Here is a 19,271-nt window from a genome sequence, read left to right as displayed (position 1 = left end):
ACATACAAGGTGGAATTATAGGTAATGAAGGTGAAAAAAGATGCTGTGGGCTAAAATAAAATCAGAGGACTCTATTCCTGTTTTTATGGAATTCCTTTCAGATTTCCAAGGAAATACAAGAAGACTGGATTTGGAGACATTGGATGTGAGCATTCTGGAAGCGTGACTTATGTGCACCGCTTCTATTTTCCACAAAGTCATTTTAAAAGCCTTTCTTCAACATATTTTCAAATATATAAATTATTTTGCGTACCCAAAATATATGTATTTTAGTGTATGAATCTTCACGAATTAAGGCAAACGTGCCCCAGGAGAATATTGCAGGATCCAATCTGAGTCTGTCACTAGAACCACTGGAGAGAAAGGGAGGGAGGTTCCTTGAGGGTGGCCTCCAGGACTAATCCAAAAGTTTGGAAGAATAAACCTCTGGTCCCAGTGACCGACTCAGATAGGATTCTGTATAAATTCTGCTGTGATTTTGGGTTTTGCTAAGGGCGGCTTTACAGTTTCCATTAAAATGTAGTTTTCCTCCGTACTTATTGAATGACCCCAAAGCAAAATCTGTGAATCAGTTCAAAATGTATATTACGACAATATCTTTATTAGACCAACTCAAAGGTCACAAAACTTTTGCAAACTATTGAGATCCCCGGACTCTTCATCAAGTAAGGGGATTTTTTTTTAAATGCTAAGCGCAAGGAGAAAAGAAGGGGAAAACTGCAATGTTGATATCCATACCTAACACGCATGCCTGCTCGGGTTTCTTCTGTTCTCTGGAATTATTTCTCCTCCTCTAGATTGCCTTGGTATTGCTTCTCCCCTTCGCACCACTTGTACGAGAATGATGTCTGTCGCTGCTGTCTTTTTTGTACACTTAAGATCCCAGTTCATATAGGATAAAAAAGTTCGGGTTTTTTTTTAATGCAATTCCAAATTTTACTAATTCTTGGCTGGAAATTGCACCTGACCCTCGAGAAGCATGGCAACAACCACATTCCAAAACACAGGGAAATTTAATTAAAAATTTACATTTATATGTGGTTATAATTAAATACAAAAGTTAAATTTTATTTAATTAATAAATTTTATTTATTTCCATCCTGCTATCCGTTTGCAAAAACAGCACGATTTGGAAGCTCGGAGACTTTGCAACTTTCTAAAAGAACCGCCCATGCGGAGATAACATCACCCATTAGGAAAACCTTACGTCTTACGTTCAAGCCCTCGATTTGAGAAAGCGAAAGTCAAAGTTGCGTAGTAGGCTGGGAGTTGCAGTTCGCCGATTTGGATGCGGGCAATTTTTCTCCCTTTTTTATCAGGCACTGCGCGGGACAGCTAATCGCAGCGCCGGCGAAGGGTCTTTCTTCCCTCTTGCGTCGCAGTGGCTTTTCGGGAAGATTTCGCTACTTACTGCTTACCGCTACCGCCTCCACCAGCGCCCGAGGCTTGCAACGGGCGACGGATGGGCCGCTTGCGCTGCGTTGGGAATCATGATGCCCGGGGAGACCCCGCCGGCGGCCAACACGGCGGCGATCGCGGCGGAGGCGGCCACGGCCTGCGCCAACTGCGGAGCCCTTCAGCAGGTGGAGCTCTTAATCTTTAGCCCCTTTGCCCGTTACAGTCCGTCGTGCTGGGGAGGGTTGTGTTTTGTTTTGTTTTGTTGCCAAATTGGGCAGTCCCGTTTTAACACGGCCTTATTGAATAAATGACCGGCGGTGTTTTAGGGACGGAGCGAAGTGCGCGGGGAGCAAATTGATGTGGAGAATAGTTCGGTTTTCTTGGGCTCTCTTGAATGAAGTTCCCAAACACTTTTGCATCCTCCAGTATGGGGTGAGCTGTCCGCTTTTTTATTCATCAGGAGACAGTTTTAACAGAATAACAGAATTGGAAGGGACCTCGGAGGTCTTCTAGTCCAACCCCTGCTCAGATTGGGTTATGGGTTATGCCATTTCAGATAAATGGTTGTCCAACATCTTATAAACTTCCAGTGTTGGAGCACCCACAACTTCTGGAGGCAAGTTGTTCCACTGAGCTATTGTTAACTATCAGGAAATTTCTCCTCAGTTCTAAGTTGCTTCTCTCCTTGATTAGTTTCCACCCATTGCTTCTTGTTCTACCCTCAGCTGCTTTGGAGAATAGTTTGACTCCCTCTTCTTTGTGGCAACCCCTGAGATATTGGAACAGTTCTATCATGTCTCCCCAGTCCTTCTTTCTATTGAACTATACATACTCAGTTCCTGCAACCTTTCTTCATATGTTTTAACCTCCAGTCCCCTAGTCATCTTTGTTGCTCTTCTCTCCACTCTTTCTAGAGTCTCAACATCTTTTTTAAATCATGCCCACTGAAACTGGATGCAGTATTCCAAGTGTGGCCTTACCAAGGCATATAAAGTGGCATTAACACTTCACATGATCTTCACTTTTTCTCTCACTTAATGCAGCCTAGAACTATGTTGGCTTTTTTGGCAGCACACTTCTGGTTCATATTTAAGTGATTGTCCATCTGTCCATTTGTTTTTTTCTTGTCTAAATATAAAACCTTTTCTCTACATTGAATTTCATTTTGTTAGATAGGGCCCAGTGTTTAAATCTATTAAGATCCTCCTGTATCTTAAGCCTATCTCTGTATCTTGAACCTATCAATTTTTGATCATTTTCTAATCTCAAGAATACACTGATCATTGCCCTTGTTGGATTGTCAATGTAATTTTGGGGTGATAGTTGCTCTTGTTGAATTGTGCGGAATTGTTTTGCTTAAGTTCCTTGGAACTTAAGCAATTTGCCTTTAAAGCAAAACAAATTTCCACATAATTATTATTGTCATAGTATTTTGTAGGTTTTGCAAATTTACAACTGAGAAATATAAAGAATTCCAATCGTAAATATGTTATCCAATCTTAGAAACAGAATGCATATTTGAGCATTACTGTATAAGATTAAGATCTGAAGTCACTTCACAAACAAGTATGTGTAATGTAACCAAGGAATAGTGTATTTAAATCGCCCTTTTCAGCAAGATTTTGCTTTCTTGAGAGTAAGCCACCTTTCCAGATTTCCATCTGATTTAATATAATGTAAGTGGAGATGTACAATAGTCAATATTAACATTAGAGTTTGTAACTTTTACTAATTATGAAACTATTTTACTGCTTTTAATAATCAATGTATCATTAAAATACTAGAATTCATTTTTTCAAGTGACATTGATGTCCAAATGATCAGGATGGATTCTATCTTAAAGAAGTTTCATGAATTTTACAATAAGTGATGTTGTCTGAATATTTTGAATACTATTTAAGTTGAAAAAACACTATAGGAATATGAATCAGTTCATTTTTCTTAAGTTGTTTTTAGTTTATAGAAGGACAATTAAAGAAAAGTGAACTGAATCATATTCCTAAAGTTTTTTCATCTTAAAAAGTTTTCAAAATATCCTATTACCTCTTAATTATGTTTTGTTTTCGTTTATTTACTTTGATATCTGTTTCAGACCAATAAATTGTTTAGAAACTCAAACATATCTTTTTAGATGACTAATCTTTTATCCTTTTTATTGTACTCTTCATTCTTTTATCTTAGTCTTTGACTTTCTTCCACTTTTTCATGCCAAAAATAATGTTCTTAAAATTATTATTAGCTTGCTTGTAGTGCTATTTATTAATTTTCTTTTAGACCTTCAAGTGAAACTCTGACTCAGCAGAATTCTCTCTCCCTCCCTCTCTCTCTTCCCTAAAATAAGAGCTTGATAAGTATATTTTGTCCAGGTGCTGAGTTAAATTCTGTATAATGATTTTTTTTTTTTTACTAAAGTACTTATTTACTCATGCTGCATATACAAAGCAAGAGTGCATTCTCAGCTTTTCATTCTGGTTAAGACTTTGTTAGTCTGCTTTCCAAGACATAAAATCTTTATTTTTGTCTAAGAGAACAAGATCTTTCAACAAGAATCTAACAAAAATCTACTCTAGAGTTTATTTGAAATAGTCTGTAGAAATCGTAGCCATGAATCTGCTAAGCTCTCTACAGTACATCATTGATTTTTTTCCACATAGTTATTGTAGGCTAATATGATGCTTGATGAATGGAAGCAAAATACAAAAATTAATACAATTGAAAGTAGCCTTGGTCAATATTACATGGCACAAGTGTTCTGTTTATTCACCCAAGCACATTCTATTTTACTATTAAAATATTTAGGTCAGTTTGGCCGTTAAACTGAAACAATTGTGTTTATATCGTATCTTTGCATTTTTTATTCTACAAAGTAACAAATCCACTGACTATTGAATACTCTGTTCTGCTCACAAAACCTTAGGCCAAACAAGTCATAAAAGGGAGCTGGTCACTCACTAACAATTTCAGTAAAGCATTCTTTTTGAAGGTAATTCTTCCTTGTTACAACCAAGCCTAACCTGGCCATTTAGAAGCTAGCTATACCTAAGTATTGGACTTGATTTGTAGTAGAATCCTTATCTAGAATTTCTAGAATCTGAGAAATAGACATCTGGAGTAGGCACCTCTCTGAGCTTTCTCCATTGATTCTGGTGTTTGGATTTACTTCAAAACATTGTATTAGGTGGACATAAAGCAAAAAGGTTTCTGTTTACAAGTTGAATTGTGATTTCCCATCCCAGTAAGCATTATTAGGCATTCACTACACTGCTTGCACCTTTGGAATATAGGAAACAGTACAATGACATGTAAAGTTATCCATAAAATAAAGATTTTAGCTTGCATAGAAGTGTGCTTGTGGTAAAAGTGGTATTTGATTATGTTTGTGGAATATGAGCCAGAATCAAATCTGACTAGTATTGCCCTTACCAAATAATTGCCCTTATCATTAGCAGGGAATACTGTATTATTTTGATTGGTATCCAATCTACAGTTTCTCTGTAGAGGTGTTTCCAAGTTTGAATGATTAGCAGATGATATCACCATTGCCCAGGGGATGCACAGTTAGGGGTTCCTTTCATGTTCCCATTAATGAGCCCACTGAAGTGGTACCATGCTTTCAAACTGCTAGATGGAAGGAGATGGAGCAAATGACAGGAGCTCACCTCGCCACATAGCAGCACTTGGGTCTTGAACATGGCTCTACAGATCGTCAACCCAGTGTTCTAACCAAGTGAGACACTGCGCTCCTAAGCATTAAGTGAAAGTTGATTAGAGCAATACGTTTGATATTTATGGGCACTTCTTATCACAATGCACACAAAAGACTGTAATTTGGAATATCAAAAGAATAAATTCATGAGCTAAGGACAGGATTTAATGTGAAAAATGAACAAAAGTAAAATAGGTAAAATATATTAGAAAATAGATAAGCTGTATATCTGTGGTATTTAGGGAATGATGGTTATTAAATGAAGGTAGTCTAATATAGAGTTGAATACATGTAAAGAAGTAAAGCTGTAGGTTTAATTATGAAAGGACTAAAAGTCAGAGGATATGAATTGATGTCATGGTTATGGTTAATAAGAAAGGAGAAATCTATATGATGGCAATAGTTTTGTGTTATGTTGTATTGAAGGTAGCAGTGGAAAATAGGAATTTGGGGGAAATTATGCAACATTGTAAATGAATGTAATCAAGGGGAAAAATAGAAACAGAAAAAAATATTGTTCCATTTGGGGAAAAAACCATAAGAATGTGAATGTAATATCTGCTTTAAAAAGGCCTATTTGTTTTGAATATGTAGTTTAAGCATAAATCTGTTTATAGATAGATATTTGTTTTTATTCTTTCTTTCCAGTATTGATATTCATAGAGTTCAAATGGATCATAGTCAGTAAAAATTTACTAATTCAAATAACCACACACAATTCAAAAATCAGTTTCAGATGTCTAATTAAAATAGTACTAAATCCAACAATTCCTCAAACCATAAAGTTAAGGAAACCCCCTTGTACTCTAAATCAGTGTTTCCCAACCTTGGCGACTTTAAGTCCTGTGGACTTCAACTCCCAGAATCCCCCAGCCAGCATAGCTATAGGAGCTATGTTGGCCTTTGGTAGTAAGGTGTTACAAAATGATGGGGTAGTGACTCAATGGACATTTTTCTGCCCATTGTATATGCTGGATTTGCTGAACAACCACACGGTACACTTAAAGTCCAAGTAATTTGCTTAACAACCATGGTGGTGTTACACAAACTACATGGTGGTGCTGTCACTACATCAAAACTAATCAAAAAATAGTTGTCATAATAAAGTCAAATGAGATCACATAGTGACTTGCTTAATAATGTACAACAACCAAAATTTTGGGCTCACTTGTGATTGCAAGTTGAGAACTACCTAAATATCTAAGGCCTGGGAGATTGTCTACCAGCAGCAGTAAAGATATGAGATCCAACATCAAACCTAAAATTTATTTTCTGTTGTGGCTTTTATACTGCCCCAATCAAAAATAACTAAGCCATTTCAATGAGATCTAGAAACTCAAGAGCAATAATGTTGAACAGTAGGGTGGGTAACATATCAGCATTATACTCAGCCAGTCCGCACAACCCAATTTCAAATAGATTTACTCACACCCAGTCATAACAGGGCACCTGATAACTACCTCCCAAAGTATTTGTCACAAGTTCTTTTAAACTATATCCAATTTGGTGGGCTCAAGATGCCAAAAGACCTAACAGCAAGCCAGGTCCCTAAAAAATTCACACAAGCACTCACATAACTATTATTCACTATTGCTATTTCCCACTCTTCCACACTGCTGCTACAACTTCTGCCACTCTACCTACTACTCCTTGTGAGTAGTACTACAGAAAAACATCATTTTCTTGCTGCTTTAGGCTGCTTTACATTTTTATACACTTCTCCCTCCCTCTCTCTCTCTCTTTCTATCTCTCACAAGCACTCAATTATTTCATAGCAAAGTTTTTATTGTTATCATGCTGTCCTTGGGGAGAGGGTTTAAAGCGAAGGGAAGAAAGCAACACAGGTGCTGCCAATTTTCTGGGTAATCTGTTCTCAAATTACTATAACCTCCACCATCCCAGCATTATGTGAGACCTACTAAACTGCCAAAACTGAGACAGATGTCAGATATGGCACTTCTTTATTCTTGCCCAAACAGTTCTTGGTTAGATATGCAAAATGTTTGTAATGATCCCTAAGAAAGTAATTTGAACAAGATCTTATTACCCATGAATTCACTAAAAGCAGCCTGAGGATAAATACTGGGAATTCAGCTTCCTGTATTCTCGGAGGCAGTTGCATTAGAAGATGGGATAGGTATCAGCCAGTCTTCTGTAATCTAACTCCTGTCCTACCTCCTTCCCATTACTATAGTAATAAGCCTTCCCATATCCATATTTCTGTCTGAGCACTTAATCCTCCCCTCTCAACCCAACTGGAGTGGATTACTATGAGAATGAAGTGCTTAAGCATGTGTACTAAAGTAAGAAGAAATAGGATGAATAGTAAATGGATGCTGAGTGACTGAGAATGCTGAATAAATAAATGAATAACTGGTGTGAAAGAAGTACATTGAGGTGGTTTGGTAATATAGAGAGAATGAACAAGGATTAAACTACAGAATAAATAGATGAAGAAAGAATTAATGAAACAACCAAGAAGATCAGGAAAGTTGTGGTGCTAGAAGATGATAGCTTTAGAAAGAGCTTACACTTACTCACACTTGTTCACAAATTCATTCACATTTCTTCTATAGCACTTTTGGGGTTTGGCTCAATCTTACCTATAATGGTGTTAAACCTTTCTAGCTTTTTAAAATAAAATTACTACAGCAGATTAAACCGTATTAAAAATGTCCTATATAAAGGAGTGTTTCTATCAAATCTCTAGTTTGATTTAAAATATTTTTAGATAATGGTTTTTATAAAATATTTTTATGAGAGTGCAAACTTGACAGTGATTTGGAAAAACAGTTCAGAATTTGTGCAAGTGCTGTACTTCTTTGCTGTGGATCAAGGCAGCCCATCTAGAAAAAAGATTGTACAAGGTCCAAAGCATTTCATCTAAATCATTTTCAAAACGTGACAGCTCTAATAGATATTCCTAATAATTTGTCATCTTTTTTTTCCAGAATTTGAATGAATATATTGCTGCCTTAATAGCTTTAAAACAAAAAATAATTGATGCTGAGTAAGTACCTTTTCATCTCTTTTTGCAAGGATTTATTTATTTTTGTAGTCCTAAACCATTGTTTCAATATAATTAAAGGACTAGATGGGAGGCTAGAAATATGTGATAGTGCAAATATATTGGGCATAATGAGCATAAGGAATCTAATGTGGAATATAATCCATGTTATAATCTATAAGATTCTGATAAAATTCTTTGGGGTATAACTTTTAACACATTTTGGGAGTTCTGTTATGTCCAACACAGTGGTGGGTTCCGGATCCCGTTCCAACCGGTACGGTTGGAATGGGCCCGGTGGTGTGCACATGGACGCATGTAGCGCCTGTGCATGCGTCTTAGCACTTCTGTGAGCCCCTGGCGATGCTCTAGCTGCTCTAGAAACTCCGAAGATTTAAAAGACCGGTAAGGAACTCGGGTGGGCCCTCCGGAGCGCCATACCAGAACGGTATCCGGTGCTCCGGGCAGGCTCCGGTACACCTGTACCGGGGCATACCGCCTGCAACCCACCACTGTTCCAACACTACTGTGGAAGATGGTGTGGCAAAGATGTCAACCTGATATACTTTGTTGCTATGATAACAATGTTTTTCACATGGAATATCTGTGATTCAAAAAGTGTTTGGAAACATTTTCACAGGAATATTCTTTGGAAACCATTTTATACTAACCATTAATTAATTTTCACTGAAATCATTTTCTTCCAAGCACAGCTGATGCGCTGGTTTTCACTTCCTGAGGCCTAAAACAAATAGGCAACATTTTGTAAGCCATGGGGTACCACTCTCTCCTGTCAATTATGTCACTGCAAAATGTCTTATTGTGTCTTTTTGATACAATAACATTGTTAGAAGGGATGGAGCAACTATTTGGGGCATATTTGGCCAGGTCAATGGGTTTAAACACTGGAATGGGAGCAACATTTTCCTCCCATCCTCACCCTTACTTGAGAGAGAACCCAAGAAACTGCATTGTCAAATACCAGGCATTTTCCTGCCAAATGTTTGCAATATAATCTTGGATGATAGAGAACTGCAGATGAGCCATAGATTTCCCATGGATGGGTGTGGCAGTGTAAAGGACCATTTTTTGCTTTCTAGTGTAATGTACTGTCAAGGGATCTTTATGGAGAGGGCAAGGGACAATAAGATGACAAACCACCTCAACAATAATGATAAGGAGGGAGGTAGTAGATAGGCAGGCAGGCAGGCAAACAGACAGATAGAGTATGTGTTCACTTAAGCACATGGGGAGCAGTTCCCCCACAATTGTGTGGCTCACCCCTCTACTATTTACAGCCCTTGATATACTTACTTGGAAGCAGTTTAGTCATCAGGGTGAAATAGATCCACATCTCCACTTTTGGGGATGCATTTATAAAACAAAAATGTCTGCTGTGAGGAATCAGATCTCAAGCATATCTTATATTTGCTCAAAAGGAAAAGAGAATGCCTTCCCTTTTCTTTTTCTAAACATAAGAGACCATTTTCTGTAACTACCAGACAATGATATTCAAGATAATGCTGTTTAGATTTTGGTCTCTTGAGTTATTTTTCCCCTTTGCCAGTCAGCAATCTGTCTTGTTTGTTTGTCATGTGTGTTGTTGTCACCTAATCTTTCTCCTGTCCTTTTCTTATAGCAACCTACTTGCAGAATACCAACAAAAGTGCAATGATATCCTTTTCTGCATTAAAAAAAACCTGCAATGCCTTGCTTTATTGTTGAAAATTTAAATTGTAGCATTTACAACAGTGGCATCGGAAGCTTCTAACAAGTGATGAGCAGTGTTTTGATGAAATACTGGAGTGCATATACTATATATTTTATTCATTCTGACTTCTGAAATCTTTGCTGGTGTTATTTTGCCTGGGCTTTGATTACCCAGAGTTGCATCAGGCATTAGCAGCTAGATAGGGAGCAGCCGCCGCAACAACTTTAGTAGAAAGCATCTGCCTTGTTTCCATGACAATGAGATTGTGTGGTTTTTGTGTGGGGAGGGGGGGTACAAAGCATCCATAAAGTAAGAGTCACCAATTATTATACTGTTCTGACTCTTCAGTCATGAAGCTAACTGATGAGTTCAAGATATTTTTTAAAAAAAAACATTGAATGCTGATACGTTTCTACCAAATTTAAAATGCATCTCTGCTAGTAAAAAAGCAGGTATTAAGGGAAATAACCCATCCCTTATCCATTCATAAATCCATGAATCAATAATAGATATCTGGATGTCAGCAAAAATCCCTAAAGGGATTTCAGGATTTTATAAAGAAATGTTGAACCAGTCAACTTTGAATTCCTTCCTTTGGCTTCTAACAGTCGTGATCCTTAATTGATTCTACACTGTCATAGGATTTGATCTCCTTCAGTTTTTCTCTCCCATTTCAAAGGTACCTTTAAGATTTTAACACCCTTTAACAATTTTCATTTCTTAATTCAGGCAGCACCCCAAGTTTCTCATTATGTTCCCTCTATCCCTTATTATGGATTCATACTTTCAAGAAACCTGTTGTCTTTTGAGTGGGTTTATCCCCCCCCCCCCCACCTCTAGCATATGTAGCAAAGATTAATTCTGTATATCCAGTTTTCTTTAACAAGTCAGCACAGCTTCAATTTGCTAAAAGGTAAGAATTTATTCCAGTTCAATTTTCCATTATTTGGAGCTGTATGAGTTTCTGTGTATTAATAGTTGCTTATAATGTAACTCTTCTCCAAGCAATATAACATGACAAAATAGCTTATGTAGAATTAATCTTTGAATTCAGTGTAGGATATTCTGCCTTTATTGCTTCTTTGGGCCTTTGACAAAACAAATACACAAAACAGAATTTCAGCTGAGTTTTAAGTTTTGGTTTTTTTCCTAATCATTTTTAAAGCTATGCGTTCTTTCTGTAAAGTTTCCTGTGTCTATTTCAGAGAAAACAGTACACTTCATCACCAAGTGGAACAAATGTTCCAGAAAATATCACCTCTGAAAAAGTGTCAAGAAGAGCTGGGTTCTGTAAAAGCAGAGCTAGAAGAGAAAAAGGTAATTTGCTCTTTTTTGAAATAGAGATCCATATTGCTTAGAGCAGGGGTGTCCAAACTTGGGAACTTTAAGACTTGTGGACTTCAACTCCCAGAATTCCCCAGCCAGCATGGCTGGCTGGGGAATTCTGGGAGTTGAAGTCCACAAGTCTTAAAGTTCCCAAGTTTGGACACCCCTGGCTTAGAGGCACTGTATTTTTTAAAAAAAAAACATTATAATAAATTATGATTTGTACTTGAAAATTTATGCATAAAGTTTTGGTTAAAAAATTATTACTTTGGAATTTGCATGCTTTGATATCATTCTAAGTCAAGACTAGGACTTGAAAAGTTAGCTTACACTCATTTGTTGACTAGCAGCTGTAAATTATAACCCTGTAATTAAGATTGTATATTATTTATAATTATAAAATCTAAAAAGAGAATGAGGTAGTGTGACTTGCTGGAGATTTAACACTTCACTGTGCTGTTTCAGTCATAAGTCCATCTTTTATCTCAATGGGCCTTCTTTTATGATTAGTATCATCTCATGCCTAGTACATTGTTTGACTTCTGGTGAGGAACATACAGCTAACCGGGGGGGGGGGGGGGCTTCAAAGCTTTCAGCAACTGGTTCTCTGCATAGTTGCTGGGTGGGCGTGGCTATGGTGGGCATGGCCTAGTTAGCCTCCTGCACCGTGGTGGTGTATGTTTTCGCCTTCCCTGGGCTCTGGAGGCTTTCCTTGAGCATCTGGGAGGGCAAAAACTGCTTCCCCCAGGCTCTGGAAGCCCTCCAGAGGCCGTAAAGGGGCCTGTTTCCAGCCTTCTGGAACTTTCTGGAAGCCCATTTTTCCCCCTCTCCAAAGAGGACTGTTAGCAGTGAACATTAGTGAGTGGATGGGTGATTTTAGTTGTCGATTTTTACTTCATTAGCAGTTCCAGAGACCTGTTTTTGCCCCATCCTTAAATGTGGCACTAAAACTTCAACACTTTAGGGATGCATATTGACAAACTAACGTAGCTCACCGTGGACACAAAATTAAAAAATGAACATATTAATGCCTTATGACTGATTATTACATAGTAATGAGAGGTTTTGCAGGGCCATGGTATGAATTAAGAAACATTGATGAATTGTCCAAGAGATGTATGAACACAGAAAATTCCATTTATAGGCAATATACCTATATACATGTATTCATATCGTCTTTTTTTTAGAGTTCACTTAAGATATACCAAGAGACTCATCTGGAATATGTTCGAGTGAGAGAAGAAATGGATAAAAGTGACAGTGTGTGAGTCATTGCAATGGAACTAACTAATAGATGTAGACTGCATTTGCCTTTTTTTTAAATTAAAAAATTCAACTAATCATCCAAGCTCTTCCTGTAATTTTAGAGGTAAAGAGAGAGACAATGTGTGTTAGAGAGGGAGATGGACCTTTGGGTGAGGGCAGTTATTGACTTACTTGGCAGATTTGATAAGAGGAAAAGAATTGGTTAATATGCTTCCACATCAGCAATACCAGAACATAATTCCCATTTTTTATGAGAAAACAGATGTAATCCCTATAAAGGGAAGAATATCATTTAAGGAACTACCATTTAGCCTTTCTGATGACTCATTCCTTTTTTTGCATAGATTGCCTCTTCTTCTGCAATGATAAACAGTGTAATCAAATGGTTTTGCTTGATGAGAGAGGTAGACTTAATTCTGTACCTTTCAGTAGTTCAGGAAAGCAAACATCTCAAGCTAGTTGCCAACTAGGTTAGTAAGTTTTCTCCACAATTTTCCTTCCTGTTTCTCTTGATGAGTTTATTGTATGTTATGAGCAGTCTTTATTAGGGATGTAGAAAGTATTTGAAGGGGACCCTCAATAAAGCCTGCTAGCACATGCAAAGCATCTGTCCTTGAAGTGTGTCTCTGAGCATGCACAGACAACACTTCCGGTAGTACCACCAGAGAAGCAAAATGAGTATGCATATACAGTTAGCTCAGAGCAGCTTTTGAAATCTTTCAAATGACATGGTTGCCTCACTGTTAAAAGACAGGTGCTTCACTCACCTTTACAGATTTTGGGCAGCCAACACCTCATAAAGCTAACCAAATTGTGAAATAGAGTTAAATCTAAAATGCAACTTTGAACTAAACATAATAGATCGCATATATTAAACAAAAACACAAATATATTGAAGTTCTTTGCTCATTTTTCACATATATATTTTAAAAATTTGTTTATTTTGTACTTTCAGGAAGAAAAAATTAGAAAATAAAGTGAAAAAGCTAGAAGGTAATTTAGTATTTATTGTTGTGGGGTAATTATAACACAAATGTATAATTGGTAAAACTATTTAAATATACAAAAAGAGGTTTTGGCCATAAAATTGAACTTACTTTTCAAACTGTTATCTCATCTTCATCCCTGCAAACTAGGTAAATATAGTTCATGCAATGCCATGCACTATAATCAGGGTGAAAGCATCCATTTACTAATGTTTATCCATTGTCTTAATTATCAACATTAATAAAGGAAAAAGATGCAAAGCTAAAAAGTTCTTATATTCTTCTGGGAAAAGAAAGTGGAACATTATCTCACTGCATTGTCTCTCTGGCAAAAAACTGAAACAATTGCCATAGATAGCTGCAAGGACAAATGCACAATTGTTTCCAACCTAGTTCTTCTTGCTTTGTTTTTAATTGAAAAAGTAAATATGAAATAAGGTGGGATTAATTGTAACCCAGTGTGTCCCAAATCTGGGTAAATTATCCAAAATTAGATTATTATTTTTTCTTTAATAACATATGAACCAATTATCCAAACACAACAAAAATATTTAAATATTTAAAATGTTTTACTATAATTGACCCAAAAAAATCCTTTCTGATAAATGGTTTTGGGTAATGAAGGAAAAAGTTTGGAAAACACTCCTTTAACCTGTTTGTAAGGGAATAAATTTAAATGGTCTAGAAGTCATACAGTAAATCTTTTTTGTGGAGTTCTTGGTATTCTCTAAACTTGGTTGTTTGCTTGCAGACATTTCATTACCTGATTAACTAACATCATCAATTTAAGTGTACAAGCAGAAAAACCACACCCCCATCAAAACTGGTTGTGATAACCCATTGGGTTTAAGAGTAGGAGATCAGGTGATGGAGCCCTTGGCAGCAGCAGGAACTGCCAAGGAAATGCCCAAACAGATAGGGTGGAATAAGGTTTCTGGGTTGAAAACGTCTTGTGTGGTTCAGCCAAGCCACTGTGCTCAGTAATGTCAAATTGGATTATCCGTGGTGATCCAGTAGAGGTACAGAGTCCACGAATGCAAGAATCTAACTGCTTTTTTTCTGATACATATTTGGAAAGCGTCATTACTTTTATGTGGAAACAGATTGCAATATTTGCAGAACTGAAATTAATAATTGTTAGTAATTAATTTTGTGTACATGTCAGCAAACATTAACACCAAGTTCTAGATCCATTTACTTATAATTAAGCTCCTATTCACTGAGTCTCTCAATGCAATTCTATACATATCTGCTTGAAAATTAAGGAGAAAACTGTTTAATTATCAAATTCCATTTATGCTGTTGAGAAACCGCAGAGTACTTGAGATTGGACATCTAGCTTACAATTGCCTTAATACAGGTAGTTCTTGCTTACTGACTGCTCATTTAGCCATTGTAATTTATGACTGTGCTGAAAAAGGAAGTTTTATGACCAGTCCTTAAACTTGTGGCCATTGTCATGTCCCCGTGGTCAGGTGATTGCAATTCAGGCACTTGGTAACCGTCACAGCTGGCTTCCAATAAGCATTGGGGAAACCAGCAGGAATTCACAGATCATAGTTACATGAGATTGCATTTAATGGCTGCAGTGATTTGCTTATCAATCACGGCCAGCCATTAAATGGCCCAGTCACATGATGCTTGCTTTACAACTACATCACTTAACAACGGAGTTGCCGTTGCCAATTGTGATCAGAATATATTTGCATATTTGAGTTATATTTTAATGAATTTGATTAGACGATGACGAACCTGAATAAGTTCTACAGAAATGTGAATCTATATATTGCATCCTGAAACTACAGTATATAGTAGAATCATTACGACCAATATTTGCATTTTATAGTCTGTCAAGAAACATTGAGAAAGTACTGATGTATAAGAAGCATCATTCTGGATATGCATTTTGTATATTTATCATATAACTTACTATATGAAAGCATTTTCTTTCAAATACTCTTATTCACTAAGAATCATTTTGGTTTGTGAGACCACCAAAAAGACACTCCAAGCACATAAGGTTTTTTGTGTATACATTTAGAGAAAAGCTGTGGAACTGGTGTCTGCTGTTCATGTTTTACTATGACTCTAACAAAGCAAAACTGTACACACATCCAGTGTGATGAAATCCTAATGAAATACATACTGGTACAGAGCTCAGTGTTGCAAACCCTGAATAAATATTAGAAGGCTAAACCAAACAGAAAGGTACTAACATCCAAGTGCACTGATAGATTCTTGCCATACCTTTGAAAGCTATCTGTGTTGTTTAATGCATTTTTATTACTTTGTTTCTTTAAATGAAGAAGCTGCAGCAAAGCACACTCAGGAATTTAAACAACTGAAAGCAGAGAAGAAAGTACTTGAGAAGGAATTGAAGAAAGCACAGGTAACTTTTTAAAGCAATAATGTTCATATACAGTTTTTCCTTTTAAAAAAGACTAAAGTTTGTAGTATTGTTAAGTTGTAAGTAGTCATCTATTACATCACGGGGGTATTTAATGTGTTCTAAGATAAGGAATGAATATCGTCAGGAGTCATTTGAGACATAAGAAGGTCTTGTGCTCTCTTGGGCACAATTCCCACAACTGAAAGACACCTTCCATTGCTCCTCACGTTTATATAAGACATGCCTATTATTTTGATAAGTTTACTAATGCAAAAAGGAGACTGAAACTGCAGAACTGAACTGTTTGATTTATAGCTTCTTCAGTGTGGCAACAGAAATGGCATCTGCAGAAATGATGTTTATTCCAACTAACTGAAATGATAATGATAATATTTGAAAAATATCCAGGATGCATGGTATCTTTGTGTGCATAGAGGGGAGAGGTTTGCCCCAACCACAGAACATTTGACTTAACTTTGAATGGGCAAAGAAAGAGGCAAAATACATGTCAAGCTAGAGGAAGGTAGAAGCAAAGACTACTGTTTAACTATTTAACAATTGTAAGAATAAATTGTTCTAAACTGGATGTTTCGAATTTGATGTTATGCATGTAAAGTAGCATTCTTGAACACGATGTTGCTCAGATATGTTGTGATTACAACTCCCAAAATTCCTTCTCCGCATAACTTATTGACATTCTGGTGGAACTTCTGAGAAGTACATTTCAAAGGCATCTGGAAGCTGACAACTTTGATGTTTTTAGTAGTGAACAGGAAAACAAAATCAGACATCTTTTTAGTGTCACTAATGCAGATTGTGTACATTCATTAATTTAAAGTGTTCTTCTTTTTGGTTAATAGGAAAAGATTGATTGCTTCCCTAACAGAAAGCAAAAGAAAGGTGACTTCATGATTTATATCTCTTTCGGGTGGGGGAGAAAATATTTTATTTTGATTCACAGTTTAATTTTTAATCTGATATAGCTGGTTCTCTTTCTTCTCAGTGTTGAAAAATGCAGAGACTCAGAGTGAGAGTGAGAATTTAGTAGCAAATGTGGACAAAGGTTGGTATATGTAAGTCTTGCATATATTGCCGTTGATTATTCTTCTGTTCTTTGGTAACGAATAGTTGGCTTATTCAGTAGAAGGCTCTGATGCTTTGTTATGTATGGATTGTCAGGTTTCAGTTGGGTATGACTATGTATCTAGGAACTCTAGACACTTACCCCCTTATTTAGGACACAGTCTCTTTATCACAGACATGATGAAATTATACATACATAGAGATGATATGCTCAGTTCCCAGAAGACAAATCTTTCTGATCCACAATGTGAATGCTACGGTTTTCCCTTCCACATTTCAAAGTCACTGGTTCTCCTGATGACCCAGTGGAAATCACCTAATCTATGATGATGTAGTGGTTCTCTTTATCATGGGAACCAGGTTCATTCTTTGCAGGGGGACCACAAATTGGAGATTTTCCAAAGGCTGCAAAAGATTTTTTTGACGTAATACTTATTATGTGTTCCACCACAGTGTTAAAATCAATGAAACATTGAGGGTGAGTCCCAAAGGTGTTTTTTCAAGAGGCAACTGGACTTTCTTGTTTTTCTTTGAAGACATTTCGCTTCTCATCCAAGAAGCTTCTTCAGTTTCTTGGATGAGGAAGAAATGTCTTTAATTTCTGAAGAAGCTTCCTGGATGAAAAGCGAAATGTCTTCAAAGAAAAACAAGAAAGTCCAGTTGCCTCTTGAAAGAGCCCTTTTGGGACAGGCATGACCTGGATGACTGACAAGCTCCATAGACATTGAGAGTGAGATGCAGAATAAAGAGGCTGTCTCTCTGTTCACCTAAACGCCAGAGCAGAAATGTACAGATTGTGAAGATAATAAAGAGTTAAAAGCATTGGAATAGAAAGAGGACTCAATACTTTACCCCATTTGGGGGGGGAGGGGGGTGAACCCAGTGTGATGGTAGAAAACTAGAAAATACAGTAAGTAGCAAGCATTGCAAAAGAGCAAATTTCTGAGATTGGTTATGAAGCAAGTGGAGAAATTTGGGAAGGAAGAATGTAAGGAAGTGACAGATAGAAATTATTTGGTATTTTAGGAATGAAATCATTGGTCCTATCAACTTTGCCCACAAAATCATTTATTTGAGATTATTAACAAGTGACAATGTGAAGATTGGACATCTCTAGGCTGAATCTTCTCTGTTTGAATTTAACACAATAAAAAAAATGTCTGCGAGAGGCAGCAAGCTATAGAATTAATTAAAACTATTTAAGGATAAATTTACCATTTATAAGTACAAATCATTACCCTTGAAAGCAAACATGTAAACGCTGGTAGTTTTTTAAAACTTTCTCCCAGCTCATCTACCAAAACAAGTATATTTTATGCACATGATAATATCTGAGGGGGAAAATGAAGGAAAAGGTGTTTTCTCAAATGCTTTCCTGCTTGGTCAACTTAAAGTGATCTTTTTTTCCCTTATCCCAGGTGATATGGTTTAAATTATGTATTTTTTATATGCAGGTAGTATAGAACAAAGTAATTTGAATGCTAAGAAAAAAATCAGGTTAAAAATTATATTTTATTTTATTTCTGGATTCATTATTTAGTTAATGAAGGGACTAGCTCGAATTACAAGGAAATGATGCAATTTAAATTGACGTGCTTGACTTCTTGATATTGTTTATCATACCAATGGCCTGAATTCTCCAAGGAGGTGCAAAACCCAGAAGACTTGTAGAGAAGGAAAAAGAGCCTTATGACTTAACACTTATTGTATTTTTTGGAGTATAAGACGCGCCAAGTTTTTGAAGAGGTAAATTTTTAAAAAAAGTTTTTGCACTTGGCAAACCCCAAAACAGCCCGTTTTTCACAAAAACTGGCCCATTTTTTTTCCAAAAAAGGGCATGAATAACCTTTAGGTGGCTTGTAGAGTGCTCTGGGGAGGGCAAAAATGAGCAAAAAACGGCCTGTTTTTCGCTCATTTCTGCCCTCCCCAGCCCCCAGAAGCACTCTGCAAGGCACAGCCATTTTGGTGAAGGGGGTGGCGTTTTGAGAGGCAAAAAATGCTGTATTCAGTGTAAGATGCACCCAGATTTTCAGCCTCTTTTTTGAGGGAAAAGGTGCGTCTTATACTCCGAAAAATACGGTAGATAAAATCAAAATATATACAGGAATACATATTTATATACATATGTATAATTGAATTCTGATTCCATTTTGTGTTTAAATATTCATTTTGATATCTATTTTGGACTATCTAGGATCTCTAATTATGTATTATGTAAACATAGATCTGTGTTCCATGATGCTACTGGAAATCTCTTATTTCTTATACCATCTTCATTGCTAATTAAACTGTATAAAAGAAAAACAATATTTTATTTGTGACAATGATTTTTATATCTCTATCAATTATATATGAAAGACAGTTCAGTAGAAAGAACTCAGTGGGGTCCAGGATATCTG

At 36.6% G+C, this 19,271-nt stretch overlaps 1 protein-coding gene across 1 annotated transcript in view; it reads left to right on the top strand.

Annotated features, from left to right (window-relative positions):
- Positions 1 to 1,354: 1,354 nt before the first annotated feature.
- The window catches only part of ICE1 (interactor of little elongation complex ELL subunit 1), a 33,726-nt gene continuing 15,809 nt past the window's right edge, over positions 1,355 to 19,271 (top strand). Inside the window, exons 1-10 of the mRNA XM_081950912.1 lie at positions 1,355 to 1,583; positions 8,056 to 8,114; positions 9,751 to 9,786; positions 10,718 to 10,735; positions 11,028 to 11,139; positions 12,336 to 12,412; positions 13,370 to 13,407; positions 15,707 to 15,789; positions 16,650 to 16,689; positions 16,793 to 16,852. Of these exons, the coding sequence (XP_081807038.1) occupies positions 1,491 to 1,583; positions 8,056 to 8,114; positions 9,751 to 9,786; positions 10,718 to 10,735; positions 11,028 to 11,139; positions 12,336 to 12,412; positions 13,370 to 13,407; positions 15,707 to 15,789; positions 16,650 to 16,689; positions 16,793 to 16,852 (616 nt within the window). The 5' untranslated portion in view covers positions 1,355 to 1,490. The remainder of the gene's footprint in view (positions 1,584 to 8,055; positions 8,115 to 9,750; positions 9,787 to 10,717; positions 10,736 to 11,027; positions 11,140 to 12,335; positions 12,413 to 13,369; positions 13,408 to 15,706; positions 15,790 to 16,649; positions 16,690 to 16,792; positions 16,853 to 19,271) is intronic.

Source organism: Natrix helvetica (genome assembly GCF_964273705.1).
Source record: "Natrix helvetica genome assembly, chromosome: 4".
Taxonomy (NCBI): domain Eukaryota; kingdom Metazoa; phylum Chordata; class Lepidosauria; order Squamata; family Natricidae; genus Natrix; species Natrix helvetica.
The sequence above is the reverse complement of the archived record's forward strand: the minus strand, read 5'-3'. Positions and strand labels throughout refer to the sequence as shown.